The sequence below is a fragment of the Macrosteles quadrilineatus genome, unplaced genomic scaffold (assembly GCF_028750875.1).
Source record: "Macrosteles quadrilineatus isolate MER2022 unplaced genomic scaffold, UCM_ALF_1.0 Scaffold_64__1_contigs__length_664444, whole genome shotgun sequence".
NCBI lineage: Eukaryota > Metazoa > Arthropoda > Insecta > Hemiptera > Cicadellidae > Macrosteles > Macrosteles quadrilineatus.
The window spans coordinates 78,873-99,851 of record NW_026542657.1 but is presented as its reverse complement, the minus strand read 5'-3'; the positions used below and the strand labels follow the sequence as shown (position 1 = coordinate 99,851).

Here is a 20,979-nt window from a genome sequence, read left to right as displayed (position 1 = left end):
GGATTCTCAGTTGTAGTTTTTTCCATCGGTATTTGTGTCATTAGTGTCTTTGAGTTTGAAGACCAACATCTAAGGTTCATGTTAATATCAGAGAACAAACTAGAAGCAGTTGTAAATAGTGTTGTGGCCTCTTGATCTGTGTCACATCCGGTAACCACATTATCAACATAAAATGAAGACTTCAACCTTTCATTAAGATTATCAAGTTCACAATTTGACAAATGATGAAAAACAGTAGCACTGAGTAAAAATGGACTGGATATGATTCCAAACGGAACCCTACAAAATCGATACTCCTCAATATTATCCTTAGTAGGTGCTGACAAAGGATCTTTGAGCCACAGAAATCTAGTTACATCTCTATCTGGAGTTTGAAGATTTATTTGAAGGAATGCTTTCTCAATATCAGCAATAATTCCAATAGCATTCATTCTAAAACGTAAAAGTAAACTACATAGGTTTTCCAAAATTACAGGTCCACGGTAAAGACAATCATTAAGACTATTGTTGCCTTTTCTGGTTTTGGCTGACGCGTCATACAATATCCTAAGTTTAGTTGAGGTTTTCGACTCAGTGATAATAGGGTGATGAGGTATATAGTGAAGGACTCCATCGTTTCTGTCTGAAAAACTCACTCGTTCGATTATACCGTCTTTCAATTGGGTTTGAATTACCGAGTCGTATTCACATAGAAGATTATGTTTGTCTGAAAGTCTATCTGTTAAAGATTTCAAACGACCGAGAGAAAGATTGTAGTTTGTGGGTAAATTTGGAGGATAATCTTTCCAAGGCCAGGAAACTGAATAACGACCATTCTCAAATTTAACAGTCTCATTAAATTTAATCAATGCGATGTCATCATCTTTCACGTGTAGGTCATCCTTAATACCAATAGTCTCTAATTGCCACAAGTTTTTGATGTCGTCACCTTCACAAATATTGATATCTGGCTTTAAAGTTTGTGGTGACCTAGGAAATAAGTTGTTGGGTTTTACTAGAGTAAGAAAAGATGACTCGTACATCAGAGGGAAATGATCATTGTTATCGTTATGCCTACCAGTTACGATCCAACCAAATTTGCTATTCACTAAGAATAAGCCTGGTGAAATTTCTATCTTCTGACCCTGAATGATATCAAAATAATAATCGTTCCCTATTAATAGATCAATATTTTGTGAAGTAAACTGGCCGTCTGCTAACTTTAATTTGGGATAGGAGGAAGCAATTGTATTTAAGTTGATATTGGTACTAGAAACTACCTTCCCAGTGATATGTGGAACAATGTTTACTATAATATCCATACATGTGTCATCGTTCAGCAGTAATCGAACATCTGTTACTTGAGTCTCAACAGTTTTAGATTCACGGTTGCCGAACGTAAATAAAGACAATGATTGACAATATTTACTATTCAAACTCAGTTTAGAAGCCAAACCTTTGGACACATAAGACCTCTGACTACCACTATCAAAAAGAACACCACAACGCGTTTCTTGTTTAGTATCAGCATTACGCAAAGTAATAGTTGCAGTTTGAAGAATAACACTCTCCGACATAGAAATTAAAGCAGACTCTTCGGTATTTATAGGTACCTTGCTCGGGTTGAAGTTACTTGCAGGCAAAGCTTTGGCATGATTAGTTGATCGGGTGTCTACTTTGATGGTGTTTCTAGAAATTTGGTCTGTAGGAAACTGTTTGGTACATAAGCTTCTATTGTGATTATTCTGCTGTTTACAGTAAACACACCTTTTATGTGATTTACAAAATTTCACAGTGTGTCCCTTACTTAAACATACGTAGCACCTACCTTGAATTGCTTTCTTACGTGCCTCAGCAGATTGATATTTTGTACATTGGTCATTCCAATGTGTTCCTTCACAAAAAATACAATTTAATTTATCGTTTCCCACGAGTGAGTGGGTAGTTGTCAACCTCTTAGTGTCCGCCTGTGGATTGGGAACAGTAACAAAACTATTAGAGTAAGATGAAGTGCTAGGTGTTGAGGTCGTCAGTTGCTCTGCTTTCTCCCGAATCGAAATTAAGTTATTTACAAATTTGCACAAAGTTTTAACATCCAATTCCCCAGAAATATTCATTTCTTCAACTTTCAAAACAATTTCATAGGGCAGCTTACTGAAAATTTGAGAAACAAAGTAGTTAGAAGTAACGTCTTCACCTAAGGCTTGAAGACAACGCATATGTTTCTCAATGTTGTCAAATCCTCGCCTTAGTGTTACCGTGTCACTGGACTTGATAGGTGGCATATCCCTCAAGGCACAGTAATGAGAATTCACTATTACCTGTTTCTTAGCAAATCTGTCTTTCAACAAGGTAATAGCAATATCATAGTTTAGATCTGTAATGGGGAGTCCAGCGATGCAACGTTTAGCGTCACCTTTTAATTGTGCAATCAAATAGTTAAATTTGTCAACGTTACTGAGTGTGGGGTGGCTATGAATGGCAGACTCAAAACTATCCCAAAACTCCTGCCACCGTAGCATGTCCCCTTGGAAGGTTGGTAATACCAACTTAGGTAGTTGAACATACTGGTGCTGTATAGTTGGTATTGGCTGAACGGTAGACGTATCAGGCACTGTTGCCTGTGACTTATTAGTTTGAGAAATATCTAGTCTTACCGTAAGCTGTGCAAGCACCTCCTCACAGTCCATCATAGTATTTATGAAGTCGTCCTCTGTGGTGGGTCCTTCAGTTTGTCCATCTTCAGTAATAGGCTCGGTGTCCAAACGTTTTTGAATTTCTTCCACTCTCTTTACAAAGCTTGTCAAAGTCCGTAGTCGTGTTTGAAGTTGTAGTTCTGTTAAGTCTGTAGTCTCCAAGAATGCATTTGTATCAGTAGTATAAGTCTTCAGTCGTAGTAAGGCAGATTTCAATCGAAGGTCCCATCTTGAAGTCATTATTAGTTATTCGGGAAAGTGAAGTTCAAAGTTGGAAGTTGTAAAAATTTTGAGTAAAGAAGTTAAGTTTAGAAAGTTGTAAAAAGTTAAAGCAGGAAACCACGCTCTACTACCATATTGTGATATCCGTGGATAAGTAAAGTTATGTTTGGTTTTCCTGCTTTAAATTAAGTTTTAAGTTAATAAATGTAGAATAAATAAAGAGTTAAAATTGTATCAACTTTCTTTCTTTAGTATTAGTTTATTTACATTCAATTATTTCCATGGAAACCAAAAATAAAAACCAGCTGTCTCAGCACACACCCTGTACTTTATGATGTATTCCAGTAAAAAATGTAATTTTAAGACCATTTTACTCTTGTGTTTTTTTTCATAAACCTAACCGTTTCAAAGATAATAATGGTTAAAGTTGTGAAATTTCAAATAGTTTTCGAATAAAACAGCTGGCTTGCTTGCTTAGGCCTTTATCGAAACTCTTTCTCATGCCAAAATTTCAAAAATTTAACCATTATATATAAAACGGTTAGGTTTATGAAAAAAAAACACAAGATTAAAATTGTCTTAAAATCACATTTTCTACTGGAATACATCACAAAATACAGGATGCTCCATAAGAATAATCAAAGTTGGCGGCCATATTGGAAAAATGGTGGCTAAAATATTTGTTTTGACTTGACCACAAGGCACCTAAAAAAATCTTTGGCTGCAAAATTTAACTTATTTTGATATCTCTTATAGTTTCCGAATAAAACAGCTGGCACACTTATATCAATCACCCTATATATGTATATATGAATTTGAACGGATGGTGTTTTTGGCCTCTAAAAGTAAATCGGTCCCGGGTCCAGGTCTTACCATGAGTACCACGGTAATAGCTTACTCCTTATATGGGAAATTCGCTAATAAAACTTATGATTTGGTTGATCTACAAAAAGGAAGAAAAGTCATTAATAATCCGCTGGGTATTTACACTGAAAACAAATTCTGAGAACGAGATCATTCGTTACAAGGTGTGTTTAGTCACAAAAGGATTTACTCAGCATCCTAGTATTGATTATGGTAACACTTTCAGCTCTTTAGCTCGGTTTGAGACGATGCGAACTATGTTAGGCTATTCAGTTCAGTACAATCTTACTATCAAGCAGTTTGATGTTAAGATAAAACAAAAACAACATTTTTGAATGGCAATCTTGAAGAGACTGTTTATATGAGACAACCATGTGGATATGAAGATGGAACTAATCGTGTATGTAATTTGAAAAGAAGTATTTATGGCTTGAAAGAAGCATCAAAGTGTTGGTACAAGTGTTTGAGTTCTTGTTGAAATGTAATCTGAAAGAGAGCAATTTTGATCCTTGTTTGTTTTATGGAAATAGCTTGTTCGTATTTTTTCATGTAGATGATGTAAATAATTGGCCATGAGGCAGCAGTTGGAGATTTAGTAACCGAACTGAGATCAAGATTTTAAATTGTTTTACATGATGCTGGCTTATTTTTTAGGTTTACAATTTACAAATAAAAAAAGAAACGGGGACTACTTACATATCAATCAGACTGGCTACATCAACAAGATCCTCGACTGGCTACGGCATGACAGATGCTAAACCTTTGCATCCATTGAACCTGGATGAAATTCTGGAGATTCTCCACTGGTAACAGATGCCATAAACTACCGTCAAATGATTGGAAGTCTACAGTACTTAGAATCTGCAACTCGTCCTGATATATCTTTTGCAGTTGGGATTGCATCAAGAGCAAAAGCACAAGATAAACCAACTCAATCTCACATAGGTTTGGTAAAGAGAATATTAAGGTATCTAAAAGGAACAACAACTCATGTAATTGCTTTTGAGAAAAGCAGGAACAATTCTATTGAAGCTTTTAGTGATGCCGACTTTGCTGGAGATAAGGAAACTAGACGGTCAATAAGCGGGATATCTACTTGTAAAGCTTTTTGGTGGACCAGTTATTCGGAAGAGTAAGCTTCAACGGTGTGTTTCCCAATCTTCAATGGAAGCAGAATATGTTGCTGCTAGCGAGACCTGTAAATCCCTTGTATGGTTAGATCGTCTTGTGAAAGAGATTGGCGCAATTGAAGAAAAGTCTATTCCTATACTACATGTGGACAATCAAAGTGTAATTAATCCAATGTTCCACAAACGCTCTAAACATATTGAGACTAGATACCATTATTATGTTCGACAGTTGGTCTCTGGGAAACAGATCGATGTCATTTACATTCCAACTGAAGAACAAACCGCAGATATTTTAACAAAGGGCTTATTATCCTTGAAACATGTTAAAATGAAAACTTTCATTGGAATGGTGACCTCTTAACTAAACTTACTTTTCTAAAATGTATTATGGACATTATGGGGGTGTGTTAAAGATATAATTTATTCATATTATAATGTCCATAATATTTATGTTGGAAAATAACATATGATATTTCCTTGGTAACAGTTTGTTATTTTTTGATGAAGTAAGATGTATACAAAAATCTAGGTTCTGTTTTACAATAAATTAACTTGATTTTTGATCCACTAGTCGAGTTGTTATTTTAGACGATATTTCCAAAAAAATTTATTTATCTGTACATGGCAATAACTATTTTACATTAAGTTTCTTGATGTTTGATACAGATAAATATGCAACATGCATGGCTCAATCAATTTGACTGAAAATAATATACGAGAAGCTAGTTGAGTTATTACATGCGATTTTCATTAGGCCTAGAAAGACAACATACAATAATCAACAACAAAGAGTAAGAATAGTAATAGACATTTTATAATTTAATGACATAGATTATAAATATTTTAATGAAAATAACAGTGATAAATAAATTAAAAAAAGAAAATAACTTAAAATGAAGGAATATATAATGATATTAACATTGCTGCACTTGCTCTAACTGATAATGTGACCCTTTAGAGGCACCACCAAAAGCAGGATCTGGTCAGCAGCCCCTGTTAAATCTCCTAAGGTAGTTAACATGAATGTTAACTAAACATCAAGGTAGTTAATAGCATCTTGAACACCAAGCAGCTGGAGAAAGCGCCTGTGGACAATGTTCAGGAGTTATAGTGGCCAACCTGATGAGCCCACAAAGGAGAAGCTAGGGACGTGGCTCATCTAGAGACAAAAGCGTTTGAGAGTTCCAATATGGCTTTGCAATGGTTCAAAAGCAACAAGAAACAGCTGTCAAACAAAAATGTTCCAATTCCATTTTAACAGCTAAAAAAAAAAAACACGTTCCGCTGACTGTTTTGTTCACGCGAAGAGATCTCTTCTTGCAGCAATTCTTAGTTTCTTGGTTTGGTCTTAGATAGTCAGCTCAACTTTCATGACCATATAGAGCTCATATCCAGAAGAATTAGCACAGGAATTTTTGTGATAAGAGGTCTTTCAAAGTTTACTGATTCTCGTGTGACCTTGTGTGCTTATTACGGACTGATTTATCAATTTTTGTTTTATTTAGTGGCAGTCTGGGGCTGTGAGAGTGTTTGAACTAAGTTTGTCTTCCAACTCAGAAAAAAGCTCTAAGAGCCGCCTTTAGAATATCCTGTTGTACTTCTTGCAAGCCTCTCTTCAAGAAATAAACACAATATTCTTACATTTCCATCCATTATTCTTACATTTCCATCCATATACATACTGAATTGTCTGTCGTTTTTAAATATGACTAAATATTTGAAACTTGTTTGTAAATGTAGATGGGTATTGATAAACAAATAAAACTTGGACTAAAACGTTGAACAATTAGATAGGCCTATCAATTTTGTTCTTTCTCTGCTTTTTATATTTGATTTTAATTGTATTTTTAATTGTAGTTTAATGTATGCGATATATTGCTTGCCCCTCATGCTCAGAATAATTTAAAATATTTGAATTTGTTTTTGATGTACTTTATTTATGTTTTGCTTTTTATTTTATACTTTTAGGGCTATTATGTTATTTTGACTAAAATGATATTGTATTGTGCCAACCACAACAGACGGGTTTTATAGCATTCCTTTTGCTAAACATAGACGTAGACATAGACGTTTATTTAATATTTCATTTATCACGAGGTAGGCTATATGGTGTGGTAGGAAGAAATGAAGTGTGTCTGTCCATTTTACCTAGCACAGTGATTCAACTGATATTGTCTAACTATAATTTATTTGTTCTGCATTAAGTTAACAGATAAAGATATAATTGAAATTTATTATACATATCAACCTTTTATAGATACAGTAACCGTTTCATGCTGTAATGCTAATTTGTTTTCCAGTTATTAAAGAATGTAACAATTGCTTCTGGTGGAGTGTTACCAAAGATTCACCCAGAACTTTTAGCTAAGAAGAAAGGTGGAAAATTTATCTTGAGTAATAATGTTCCACTGACAGTGCCCTACAAGAAACCGATCGCCACAAAACCTTTAGTTTACAAAAAACAGACTACGGCAGCAACGAGCCCTGCATCTCCTGCCCCTGGTTCACCCTCTACAGGTGAGTTTCTGTCCAGCTGAACTCTCCTGCCTAAGCAGTTAATATATAGTAAAAATGTGCCTTCTGGGTGTCCAGCTTATCAGGAAACCAGGAAATGTATATGCATTCTAATGACCAGGAAAAAGCGTGAATTTTGTATGTGGCCAAAAAATTTGGAATAATCAAGAATCGCCATAATCCTGTTGTTGAATTCCCATTAACACGTTGAGCGCGGGGCGGGAAATGTCGTCCTCCTTCCATAATAATAACCTTGCTTCAGTGTGAGCTCAGCCTCATACAAATAAAACACACATCCCCTACCCTTACCTAGTGAGTGAGTCTTTCACTACTCTGTTACTTTTGTTTGTATGCATATTTTCAACAGTGGTAAGTGACATTAGTGATGATAGCACAATTAATTAGAAGTCTTTACCTATTTACTGGACTTGTTTCTTTAAAACTACTGTTTGATAAAAATAAAATGTTCTATTTGTTTTACACAGTTTTTAGTCAAACAGTTTTATTATTAAGGACACATCAAACTAGATTTATGACAAGCATAACAAATATTGTATGTTCAATAAGTACTTGAAGTGTAATCATAGCACTTTTTTAGTTGAAATAATTTTGGAAAAAAAAACCAAAACAAGTAGTATTATCCTTAAAATTAGACCAATTAATTATATTAATTACCAAGACAAAAATGTGGTTCGGATTCCACTATAAACTGTAGGTCCCTTGGTTGACATTAGCTGTATGGGCAATTAACAGCTGTGTCTAAGGAATATGTCGGCCCTAGTCACTAACAAAACAAGACTACAAGATCGCGCCATTCATCCTACACTCATCTCCTTTCATACTTGGCTTATAATACCTACTTTATATTGTTGTCATTTTATTGAAAAGTATTAAAGTATTAAACTGTACATAATACTAACCAATTTGTAAATGGTATGTTTCTAAAGTTTTAGCTTAAATTGCCTCATAAATTAATGTGGTTTTTCGGTTTATAATCTTACTAGCAGAGTACCCGTCCTTTGTACGGGATTGGCATATAAATATAAATGCTTAGTGCAGTTATATTCAAGCTTTTTGTTTGCAATGGTGGGGGGGGGGGGGCACAGTTTGATCAAATTTGCTTCTTTATTTTTTTATATAATAGTATTACACATCTACCATAGCCATACGGTAATGTTTTGCTACTTCACCTAAACAATAGAGAAAAATTAATTAATAAATTCCCAAAATATCACAAATTATTCATGAAATTAAAAACATAAACATAGGCCTAACTGTAAACAATCCTAATTTGACAGTTTTCATTGCATATTACAGTTTTTTGTTGCTGCTTAGTTCAAATTAGCTGGTTTCATAAATGAAAAAAAAGAATAATAGTGCTGCACCCTGTTGGTAAATTTTATAACTTTTAATGCTTTTGAATATCATAGAACCAACTTTTTAGTTGAAACAGCTGACTAAATTCTTTAATTCCCTTTAAATATGAATACTCATAAGGTTAACATGGGGAACTACAGAGCCACTGCGGCGGAGCCCGGAAGGATTTTTTTGATAAGATTATGCCTATTTGTTAATCTGGAATGTGAGCTATCATTATGCCAAATTTCAGCCCAATCCGTCCAGTATTTTTTGCGTTTACTTGTCACAAACATACATACATCCATACATCCAAACTTTCTCATTTATAATATTAGTAGGATTAGTTCAATTGTAAAATAAGACATTGTGGTATGCAAAAGGTCAGGTAGTTCTGATCTTTAAATGACTTCTTGATCAGCATTGTACGTGCTATTAAATTTACGGAAAGTAAATAAAGATACGTCTTATAACACTTAAAACATATATTTACGCTTATACTGTTACTCACAAGACGGTAAATATACAAAAGATGGTAAGTGGTGATCGATTTCGATTGGACACTCCAATCATCATCAGACCCAATAGGCGAATGTATATTTACCGTATATCTTTTGTATATTTACCGTCTTGTGAGTAACAGTATAAGCGTAAATATATGTTTTAAGTGTTATAAGACGTATCATTATTTACTTTCCGTTCTGATTTTTGGATATGTTGTTAGTGTTGGGTCCATAACATAAAATCCAAGTTATCCACCTCGAGATACCTCCGCGGGGCGCGCCACTTTTTGCCAGAAATAGCAAAAATCTGACCATTCCTGTGGGTTTTCACTCTATCTCGCGAACAGTTGATTTTACTGAAAGTATTACTTTATATAATTAAACGAGGATAAATTTGTGATAGTTTAAGCCCAACATCAAGTATGTAGCGTAAATAATGGTCAAAATACAGACCTTCAAAATAAAAAAATATTCCAAAGATGTATAAAAACTGTGGTTTTTAGCGAATTTCCCATATAGGGAATAAGCTATTATCGTAGTACTCATGGTAAGACCTGGACCCTGGACCGATTTTTTTTTCGTTTTGAAGTCCCTAGAGACCAAAAACACCATCCGTTCAAATTCATATCTTCTTCTTTTCTTGCATGTTTAGGGCTACTAATATAATAAAAATAAAAAACATAGTTAACAAAGTACCCTTTTAGTAATTATTTTATTTTTAATGACGACATGTTTCAGAGACTAAGTCCATTATCAAGTCATATTTACCATAACCTCATTCTTAAAACCAACAAAATTAAAAATATAATGATATGTAAAAATAATGAAATATGTTAAATAAATCTTAATAAATTTTGGTTTCAATTTTTTTATTATACTATATTAATGTTTTTCTTTCTCTCCTTAGTTTTTCAATTTTATCGTAAATAGGTTGGTTTAATTTTGAAATCATTGTGTTAAGTATGTTCTTGGGGATATTTGGGGGTATTTGTTGTGTAGATAAATATTTAGCTCTTCTTTTACATTAAGTTTCTTACGTTCTTTTTCATATTCTAAAATTGTTAGATTTTCTTTCATGTTTTTATTACTGTGGTCTGAGTTCATTATATGTTCGGCGAAGTTCGACTTCATTGATGTTTGATTTTTTGATTTCAATGTTTGTAGGTGTTCTTTGAATCTTTTTTTAAAACTTCAAGATGTTTGACCTATAATTGCTACAGTCACTACAGTTTATCTTGTAGATTCCTGATTTGTTGTACTTTCCGTCTTCATTATTTTCTGTGTATTTGATTTTTTTATTGATTAATTGGAATATATTGTTCTTAATTCTGTAACTTACTCTTATATCCGAGTTTTTAAATGTATTTCTTATTACTTTAGTCATAGCCTATACTGTATTTGTTATAAGGCATACACATATATTTCTTTTTCTCTTCATTTTCCATTGATTTTCTTTGCTTTTATATTTTGTTTTTCAATTTCTTCTTTATCATATTGTCTATCATTTTTGCCCTGTAGCCATTTTTCTCTGCTAAGTATTTAATGGTATTTTTCTCTTTTTTGAAGTTTTCTTTATTCATGGGAATGTTAAAAAGTCTGTGGATAAGTGAATGGAAAGTAGTGATTTTATGACTCCAAGGACATAAATAAACAAATTATGTCGTCTACATATCTGTACCAGTATTGGGTTTTCTCTTTATTTGGGTTACAATCATTCATTATTTTGGTAGTTTCCATTTCTTTCATGAATATATCTGCCATTATTCCATTACAATCATTCATTATTTTGGTAGTTTCCATTTCTTTCATGAATATATCTGCCATTATTCCAGATAGCCAACCCATTGGAACACCATCTTCTTGTAAATAGATTTTTTAAGAATGAGGTTATGGTAAATATGACTTGATAATGGACTTAGTCTCCGAAACATGTCGTCATTAAAAATAAAATAATTACTAAAAGGGTACTTTGTTAACTATGTTTTTGATTTTAATTTAATATATATATATATATATGTCCGTTAGCGCGATAACTCGAGCAAAAATGATACGATTTTGATGAAATTTGGTACAAACGTGTAAACCTACGTTTATTCGAACGAGTTCGCGAACCAGCAGGATTGGACCATGAGAACGGGGGTTTATGGGGGCTTTTATGGGGTAAATATGGGGTTTTCCCATTTTTGACCCAAAAAAACATAAAATGTTGCAATTTCTTTACAAACTATTTTGTAGAGCTTAAAAAAACAAATAATTTAGTATATTGAATCATTATAATGCGCCTAATGGTTACGGAGAAAATTCCAAAAAAATTGTAAATTTAAAATTCCCATGTTATTTTTATGGAGAATAAGTAAACTGTTGTAGTTTGCTTGTTTATTAACATATTTTGCCCAAATTTGGAAAATGTTTTTATTTCTTACTAACTATTAACATTTTTACATACAAAAATACTTTTACCCTCCCTGTTGCAGCAAACCTAAGTACGTGGTAAACTGATTCTATTTAAATAGGGAATAAATTTGATATTTTTAAGGAGACATTTTAGTGTAAATCCAATCAGGCAAATGGGAAATCGCTTAGTCTGCAGGTTTGCTGCGGCGGGGGTATTAAATATTTCCACAATATAGTTGTTTGAAGCAAACACCGTATTGATTTAGAGAGTATGCCAGTTTCTTTGTTATTAATAGAAAATAAATGAAAGTAAGAATAAAAATCCCCCACCTCAGCAAACCTGCATACTAAGCGAATTTCCATTTGCTTGATTTGATTTTCACAAACCTATTAAATAACATTAGGTTTAATTAGTGCCTTAGTTTGCTGCTACAGGGAGGGTAATATAGTATATCTTTTAATAAAATAATAATAGTATGATAAGAAACAAATAAATGTACGCAATTTTATAAAAATGTATCTAAAAATAAGGAAAAACAATAGTTAAAAATATTTTCCATTAGAATATCATGGGGGATTTTTGATTTGCATTTTTTATCTCGAGGTGGATAACTTGAATTTTATGTTATAGACCCAACACTAACAACATATCCAAAAATCAGAACTACCCGACCTTTTGCATAGCAACCCCTTATTTTTCTGACATGTTTACAAATACTGGACTATTATATGAATGAATTAATAATGAAAGAGCTGTTCACCCGACCTACATACGGTAATCAAGTAGTCAATTAATGAATATGATTCAGAACAGCTAGTTTACAATTTGGTGGCAGATTTACACACACTGGTTTTGAGTACAGTAGCTACATACCACCTCCCTTTGCATACTATCACTTGACGCTAATACCGAAACCCTACCCAGGCTGATGCTAACCAAAACCCCTGGTCTGTGTGACCCTATTTGAAAATAATGGACCCCGCTTAGAAACACAAAAACCTGAGACGGGCATGTTATGAACACAAACCTGTCAAGGTCACTTCACCCTCACAAAATGAATAAACAATATATCAACAGGTAGGAAGGAAAAAGGGGGGAAGGTATTGGGGAGAATAGAATTCCCCAAGTAAACAGTGTTGCTAACATGCATTATTTGTGAAAATTCCTGTGGGCCTATCAGACCGGGGTTTCGGTAAAAGTTCAACATCATAAAAATTGTATAGGCTTCTATAGATTAGTAATAAATGATCAACTATTATTATTTCACACATTTACTCCTATAGTTGTTTTAAAATAATATGTCATTTCTCCCCTTCCAGCTAAAGTGAGGGGGAAAATCGGAAAAGCCAAGGAAGCGGCAGCAGCATCTCCTTTAGTCCCATCCATCACCATTTTATCAGAGAAGAAACTATTTCTTGGACAGAAGGTAAGCGAATTGTTACATTTTGTTAGGAACGTATAGGCAGTATAGGCCTACATATCAAATAACTTCTTCAGTCAGTCATTAGAAATAATTTAAAATACTAGGTCTAGCATAAATTTTTCCAAAAATAATGAAAAAAATAATTATGAAATCTGCACCCCAGTTTGCTGCCAATAAATGCATATATTATAGGTAGTACCCTCACCTCAGTGCAAAAGTGATTGATGAGTGTCCACTGCTTTTGAGAACTGTAAAGATAGAATAAAACAAATTCTTCTAAGAACTTTTATTCAACATTCAAGATTCAACTAACTTAAAAACAAGTCAACAACTTAGTAACCAATACCCATATACCATGAGTAAACATATAAATAATTACTAAACCACATGTCATTCCATTACATCTTCTCTCCCATGATACAATGTTAAAACTGATTCCGTAATGTAGGTTTAACTTCCCTTCTGGTCCTAGTGAAATACCGTCCATTAACTTTTCTGCCTCTTTCCCATTCCACTCTATTTTCTTCTTTCTTTCCAAGAAGAAAATAAAAACCCCTAGTTGGTTTAAAGGAAATAAAATACAAAACAGATAATTAATTATTTTCATAAACATTAGAAAGGTTATAGGATTGATTGAACTAAAATAAACTTATAAGTAGAAAAGTCTTCAACCACAATCTGTTTAATCAGTACATTGTTAGAGAGAGATAGAGAAATAGAGAGATAGCAGATAGGGGCGTTTGATACGATACTCGTTTACAGCCTTATTGTGTTGCCCACTACATTTGCTCACGTGACCACTTTTTGTTTCTTCCTTATCTTTCATCCGTCCCAAAATAGAATTCCTGAAATTGTTTGTTGGTATAATCTTCCCTCCCACACAAGGCGCAGTGCTCAGTGCGCACTGTAGGTTGTCATGGCAACCGTGTGTCGTCATAGCGACAAGCCAATCACGCACTCGCACTGCGTTGTATATTACGATACGAATAGCTGTTAGAAAGACAACGCGATAGGTGGACGTTTGTCTCTTTCCTATCTCCTCAAAATTACGATCGATAATCATTGCGTCTTGACTGAGCTGAGGTTCGTGCTTATCAAACGCATGAACAACGTAGAATTGTGATAACATTGTTTTCAATTATGACCCAAATTAAGTGTTTTGACTTTGTATTAAAAGCTCGTCTCAAACTTCGAGCTTTTTCAAAACGCCTCGAGCCGAGCCGAATAATGAAAAGCTCGACCAAAAAGCTCGAAGATTCGAGTACTCGCACACCCCTAATCTGCATACAATCTAGTTTTCCTCTCAGGATTATACAAATTATTATTATTATATTATTATTATTATTACTAAGTAAATCAAAATACCACAGCACCCTAAAAACATTTTATTTTATATTACTTACATGTTTCGGACATTAATGCCATGATCACAGTATAGTATATAACCTATTAGTTTCTTTTATTTACAAACATTATTAGATATTTCTTATTAAAGAACAGGTGATAATTTTTATGTTAAGGGAAGGAGGTGTTTTCTTTAAGATGTATAATTTCATTGAATATTACGTTTTGATTTTGAATTTGTGTCAAGTTTAGTAAATTGTCTTTGTCATTAATATGATGAGTATAAATATAAAAGTCTTCCTTTGTATTCATTTTTTCACCTTTATTTTCAATATCCAGAATGTGCATATTTTTATTCATTTCTGAGTATGTATGGTCGGTCTGAAGTATATGTTCGGCGTATGAGGATTTTTGTGTTGTCATATTGTTTGATCTGATTGCCTGTATATGCTCTTTGTACCTGACTTCGAATGTTCGACCTGTTTGACCAATATAGTATTTTTCACAGTTGTTACATGATAATTTGTAAATTCCTGATTTCTTATATAAATTTGGTGGGTTGGGTCTCGGATTTGTTCTTTTTTGAATGATGTTAAAAGCGTTATTCCTTGTTTTATAACTTAGTTTAAATTTTGAGTTCGGTAATGTCTTTCTTAAGGTTTTGTTTAAGGATGAGCTGAATGGAATACATATAAATTCTTTCTTTACGTTTTCTTGTTCTTCTACTTTCATTCTTTTTGTTTTTTCATTTTTATGAGTTATTATTATTATATAAATTGAAAGGAGATAATTTAATGTCTTGATCAGTTCTGAAAGGTTGGGAAGAAACAAGAAACTTCATTAAATAGTTTACCATTCCAAGAAAACATTTAACTCGGGTTAGATTTTTTGGAACAGGATACTTCTCCACAGCCAAGGTCTTTTCTAGGGGTCTGCGGGTCAGACTTTTTTGGTTCAGGTCGGATCGGATCGGGCCAAAAAATCATTAGATACCCGATTTTTTTGTTTTAACTATATCTGTCTTTATAATTTTACTTGATAATAAAATAATAAACAAATATTTTACTTATGTATATTTTTTCATTTTCATATCTTATTTACAGCGTTTGAATTGCCTCAACTGCAAGAAAGAAGAAAATATTTTTTTATCAAGACATTCTTTCCAATTTTCATAACTGTTGAAATAACTAAATAGCTAAATTACAACAAACTTTGAATGGATCTTAATATAAAAGATCATAAACAAATCAATTAACATATCACAAATTTAGGGCCTGTTGATTGGCTTCAAGACTGCAAGCAAGAAGATGATAAAAATTCCATGTTTCCACCATGCAATATGTACCATTCATTCCCTGCCTAACCTCCTACCTAAGTATAAAAAACTCACACTTGCAATAGCATTATTAGTTACCGTACATCATTATAAACACATAATTGATCTATTATTGGCATTAGTAGGCCTACAGCTTTACATAAGAATTATTTTTATAGGGCCTAAAATAGTAATAGACTAAGCAACATAACAAGTGGAGAACTCATTGAAGAAAAGATGTGGTGTAAACTGATTTACTATAAACTCAAAAACAGTACTTAACACACAAATTGCTTATGGTATAATTAATTAGGAAGGACTGCAAAAACTGCATATTGTGTCATACAGTTACAGTAGTATAGATAGACCTACTGCAAGAAATTAAAATCTAAAAACAACTAATTTTGATAGGTAATTGTTATGTATTGTAAGTTTATATATTGAAATAAGTAGTTAAATAAATGTAAGATGAAAAATGAGCCTTATTTTTCACTAGTTTATTTACATTAATTGAATCACATTTTTGAACTAACAGATGATTAAAATACTAAATGCATAGCATTTGAAACATAGAGATACAACAGTTTCTTCCCCACTAAATTTGATTCATAAGTCCAGTCTTTTTCGTTACTTTCTTGTTCTGACTGATTTGCGAGGAACATCTGTTGAAGCATTGTCGTCTGTTTGAGGATTATTATGTTCACTGCGTTGAGGCCTGATTTCTGTATTTTCCAGATCATTGTCCTTGAATGTCACGTTCTGTTGTTGCGAACTGGTATTTTCTTTAGGAGATGAGCTGGAGGGTGTTTTGTCTGTTGTTTCTGGCACTGATGTTCTCTTCAACTGATCGATGTGTCTCTTGCCAATGTAACCGTTGTCCAGTTTGACTTTGTAGTGCAGAGCTCCAAGTTGAAAAATAACTTTTCCGAACTTCCAGCTGTCTAAGGAACGTACTAATATTCTCTCCCCCACTTTAAATGAGCGGCTTACTTGTTGAAAGCCTGGATGTAATGATGTGTTTTTCTTAGGAGGTTTGAGAGCATCTAGTTTTGTTCTGATCTTTCGATTCAAATACAGTTCAGCCAGTGATTGTCCGCATTGTAGAGGTACAGCTCGGTAGCGAAACAGTATGTCTTGAATTTGTGATTTAATATTCTTTTGATGATCTTCAGCAGTATTTTTCAAAGATTTCTTTAACGTTTGCACATAGCGTTCCGCTAACCCATTGGTTGCTGGGTGTCCTGGGGCGATAAATTTTTGAAATATGCCTCTTTGTCGGCAGAAATCTGTAAATTCTTGACTAGTAAAAATTGTGGCATTATCAGAAACTAGTACAGCAGGATATCCATGTGTAGAGAATATATCATTTAGAAATTCTATTGTCGTAGCCGTGGATGGTGCGTTTTTGGTTATTCGAACTTCAGGCCGTTTAGATTTAGCATCAATCACTACTAGGAAATGGTGTCCATTAACCCTAGCAGTGGCCGATCGTCGTCTGGTGACGATCTGACGTTGATGCTTAAAATGGCCAAAGTCGTCTGGTGACGATCTGGGCCGAAATTTTTTTAGCGGTAAAAAAACACTTACAATCAACTCAGATGAGAATAATATATATACCATTCGAAAGATCACATTCTGAACTTTCATTTTATTACATAAACAAACCCTGTAGCAGGTATATAACAATGTCACGACGATTAGAAATCAAATGAATTTTTGGCCTGGCACGACTTTTGCAGCCGACACTTGGGAACTGGCAAAACACGTCTTGTTTGGCATTACCCTGCTCGGATAATTTTCATCGTGGGATGTTGCGGGTGGTACCACTGGATAGCCATTGATTTTATCTTCATTGTGGTAGTAATATTTAGAACGAAATATTGATTGCACAACCGGTACGATTTTATGAAAACAGCTGTTTTCGAAATTTTTAACAAATGGCCAATGGTCGTCAGGTGACGATGTGGAAAATACGAATTACATACACTGTAAGTTATTATTACTAGTCATATAATATGTCATTTTGAAGAGGAAGAAATATAGATTGTGAGAGTGGCAGCCCTGCGCTCAGGGTCTGCTCACATATGAAGACGACGGAAGTGAGTCATTACTGCTACAGCTGTCTTGTGTATTCGCCATTGTTTGTTGTTGCCGTGAGTGTTCGCTCTGGTGTTATCTGCGATTTATTACTAAATACGTTATTAGTTCGTAGTGTTAGTGTTAGTGAAGTTTGTGTGTGTGTATAACAGTAATCTTCATGCATTTTATTATGCATAAATATTACTGAATTGTGTGAAATAGTGTTCATAAAAGGTTATATTTTGTTAGCATCATGTCCTAAAATGACGATTCTGACATTCAGAGATTGTTGTACGAGCTATATATGCTATATAATGATTTACCCAAGGTGTTATACATTTTTATAAAGGTAAATGAATACACTACAACATGTTAATATTGGTTTGGGTGTAAAAAATTTGGTAAAAAAGTTATAGGCCTAGCCTATACTAAATACTGTATTTTGTTAGCATCATGTCCAAAAATGAAGATTCTGACATTCAGAGATTGTTGTACGAGCTATATATGCTATACTGTATAATGATTTACCCAAGGTGTTATAAATTTTTTTTATAAAGGTAAATGAATACACTACAACATGTATATATTGGTTTGGGTGTAAAAAATTTGGTAAAAAAGTTATATACTAAATACTGTACACTCCATTTTCTCGAAATGCGCAAAAAATTCAAAGTTCTGAAATTGATACAATAATCATAGGTGAAAATAACTTTTTACCATCATACTAATGACTTTTTTTGGATTCCTTACTTCATTAGCTTTACAAATATATACATATCATCAGCCTACATAATGTTTTACAACACAAACAAACACTGTATAGTTTACACTTATTTGCGGTTTTGCGGTTATTGTATTATTATGTCCCTATTACGTACCTACAAAAAAAATATTTCTAACATGTTATACATTTTTATGTAGGTAATTGAATACACTACAAGATTATTATGTTGGTTTGAAGTAAAAAAATTTGGTTCAAAAGTTGTATACTAAATACTGTGAATTTTTTTTCTCGCGAAATCGCAAAAATATAAAAAACATTATTTTATATACGTATGTTTATAGGTAAAAAATTATTTTTACCATAAACTTTATGACTTTTTTGATTCCTTACTTCATTAGCTTTACAAACATGTATATATCATTATTAGTATACACATATATTATATAACTTTTTACAACATAAACTAACACTGTACGGTTTTCAATTTTTTCGGTTCTCCGTTTGCCATTATATTTTGCCCCAAAAACTTATAAAAAAAAATTTCCTAACATGTTATATATTTCTGTGTAGAGAATTAGATTGTCTACAAAATGTATATAATGAATTTCCCATAAAAAATCCGTCGAAAAAAAATACTGAGGCCGCTTTTGAAATTAAAAAAAAAATTCAAATTTTTTTATTTTTTTCACTTTACCGATAAAATACACTGTCTAAATCATTATGATATTACTATTTCTAGATTCTCCTGTTCTTTCCGAACAAAATGAATATGAGGTTGGCTAGGTTTACTTGTACGGTTGAATTTTTACGAATTTTCAAAAAAATGTCTGCAAAATCGCCAAAATGGGTTGGTCATTCCCCACTTCTAACATTGGCCACTGCTAGGGTTAAATGGTCCTGCGTAGTCCATGTGAACTCTTTCAAAGTTTTCCTTAGGGATTTCCCAAGGGTGAAAGACTTTTTTTGCCTGTTTTGACTGTAAAGCGCAAGCTGCACATGATCAAACTTTATTTTCAATGTCTTTGTCAATTCCGGGCCAATAACAGTGGAGTCTTGCGAGTCGATTCATTCTTACCATTCCTATGTGTGTTGCATGAAGCTCTTCTAAAACATGAGAGCGTAGTGATCTTGGAATGTATACACGTTCTCCTCTGAATACAATTCCTTGATTGGTTGAGTAGATTGGATAATTTGCACCTTCTTTTATTTGTTTCATAAGATCTTTCATTCCTGGATCGTACGCAGTTTCTTTTGAAATTGAATCACTCGTGATGTTGATTGATGAGATTTGAAGGATTGAATTTTGTTCTATTTCATCTACTTCTTTATTCAGTGCTGTGTCGATACCACGATGTTCCGTTGTTTGGAAAGTCCTGGATAGAAAGTCTACATTTTGGTGTTGTTCTGCTTTCCGATGTTTGATGTTGTATTCAAATCCTCTGAGGAAAACTGCATAGCGTAAAAGTCGACCAGCTGTCATTGGAGGAACATTCTTTGGGTGAAATATTCGTGTGAGTGGTTGATTATCTGTGATTAATTCAAATTTTCTTCCATAGAGATAGTTGAAAAATTTTCCAATAGAAAATACAATAGCAACTTTGCAATAGAGCAGAGCCAATAGTGCCCTTAGCAACACAAGTCAATGTTTTTGAAACTGCAGGGTCTTTTTCTCGGAAGGAAGGGTAGTAGAATGTAAACAAAAAACAATGAATCACTCTCACCAGCCAGGCCCGGGTTGCACTCAAGGTCATAGACTCTCCCCCTCCCCTCTTACACCACCCGGTTGCTCCAATTGCTAACAAAATTTTATAACGAAACAAGGAAGTAGAGACAAAAAGATATATTTCTTTATTCAAAAATATAAAACTGTTACAGATAATTTCCACAGAAATTAATTCATTGTAGTTTGTGTCTTGTAAATATTGTATTGGATCTTAGAAATATCTTCTTTTTTTTACTCAATCTAACTTAAGAAAAAAATAATTTTACTGATGAAAACTTTCATAATATTATAAAATATTTAGGCCTAACCTCTTTGTAGACTTCCTGATACTTGATACTTAAAAAAAAATGAAATAATGGTGACCATACAATGCCGAACTAGGATCAGAAGTGTTGTTTTGTTTTGTTACTGAATGACAAAAATGACAATAGGAAAATTAAAATACTAAAATATATTTTAAACTAGGTATGGAATAAACAATAAATAATTAAACTGGTACCTCTGGATAAATAGTCTTTCTTTTGACTTCGTTTTCTTTGCACTGTTGCGTCATGGCTTTTGTCAGTAGACGACTGGCTCTGGCTAGTGAAAGTACGGCAATTGCTCTGTTGTGTCTTCGTTCTTAAACGTGAGCAAACTTAATATTTAATTCTAATTTTAACGTTTTAATTCCTCTGTAATAATATATATATATATATATATATATATATAT

The 20,979-nt window shown here is 33.2% G+C and overlaps 1 protein-coding gene across 2 annotated transcripts in view; it reads left to right on the top strand.

Moving 5' to 3' along the window:
- Window positions 1-20,979, top strand: part of LOC128981970 (core histone macro-H2A.1-like) — a 112,107-nt gene that overhangs the window by 32,703 nt on the left and 58,425 nt on the right. For both annotated transcript variants that reach the window (XM_054400993.1, XM_054400994.1), the window contains exons 3-4: window positions 7,192-7,408; window positions 12,979-13,085. In XM_054400993.1, coding sequence (XP_054256968.1) covers window positions 7,192-7,408; window positions 12,979-13,085 — 324 coding nt within the window. The remainder of the gene's footprint in view (window positions 1-7,191; window positions 7,409-12,978; window positions 13,086-20,979) is intronic.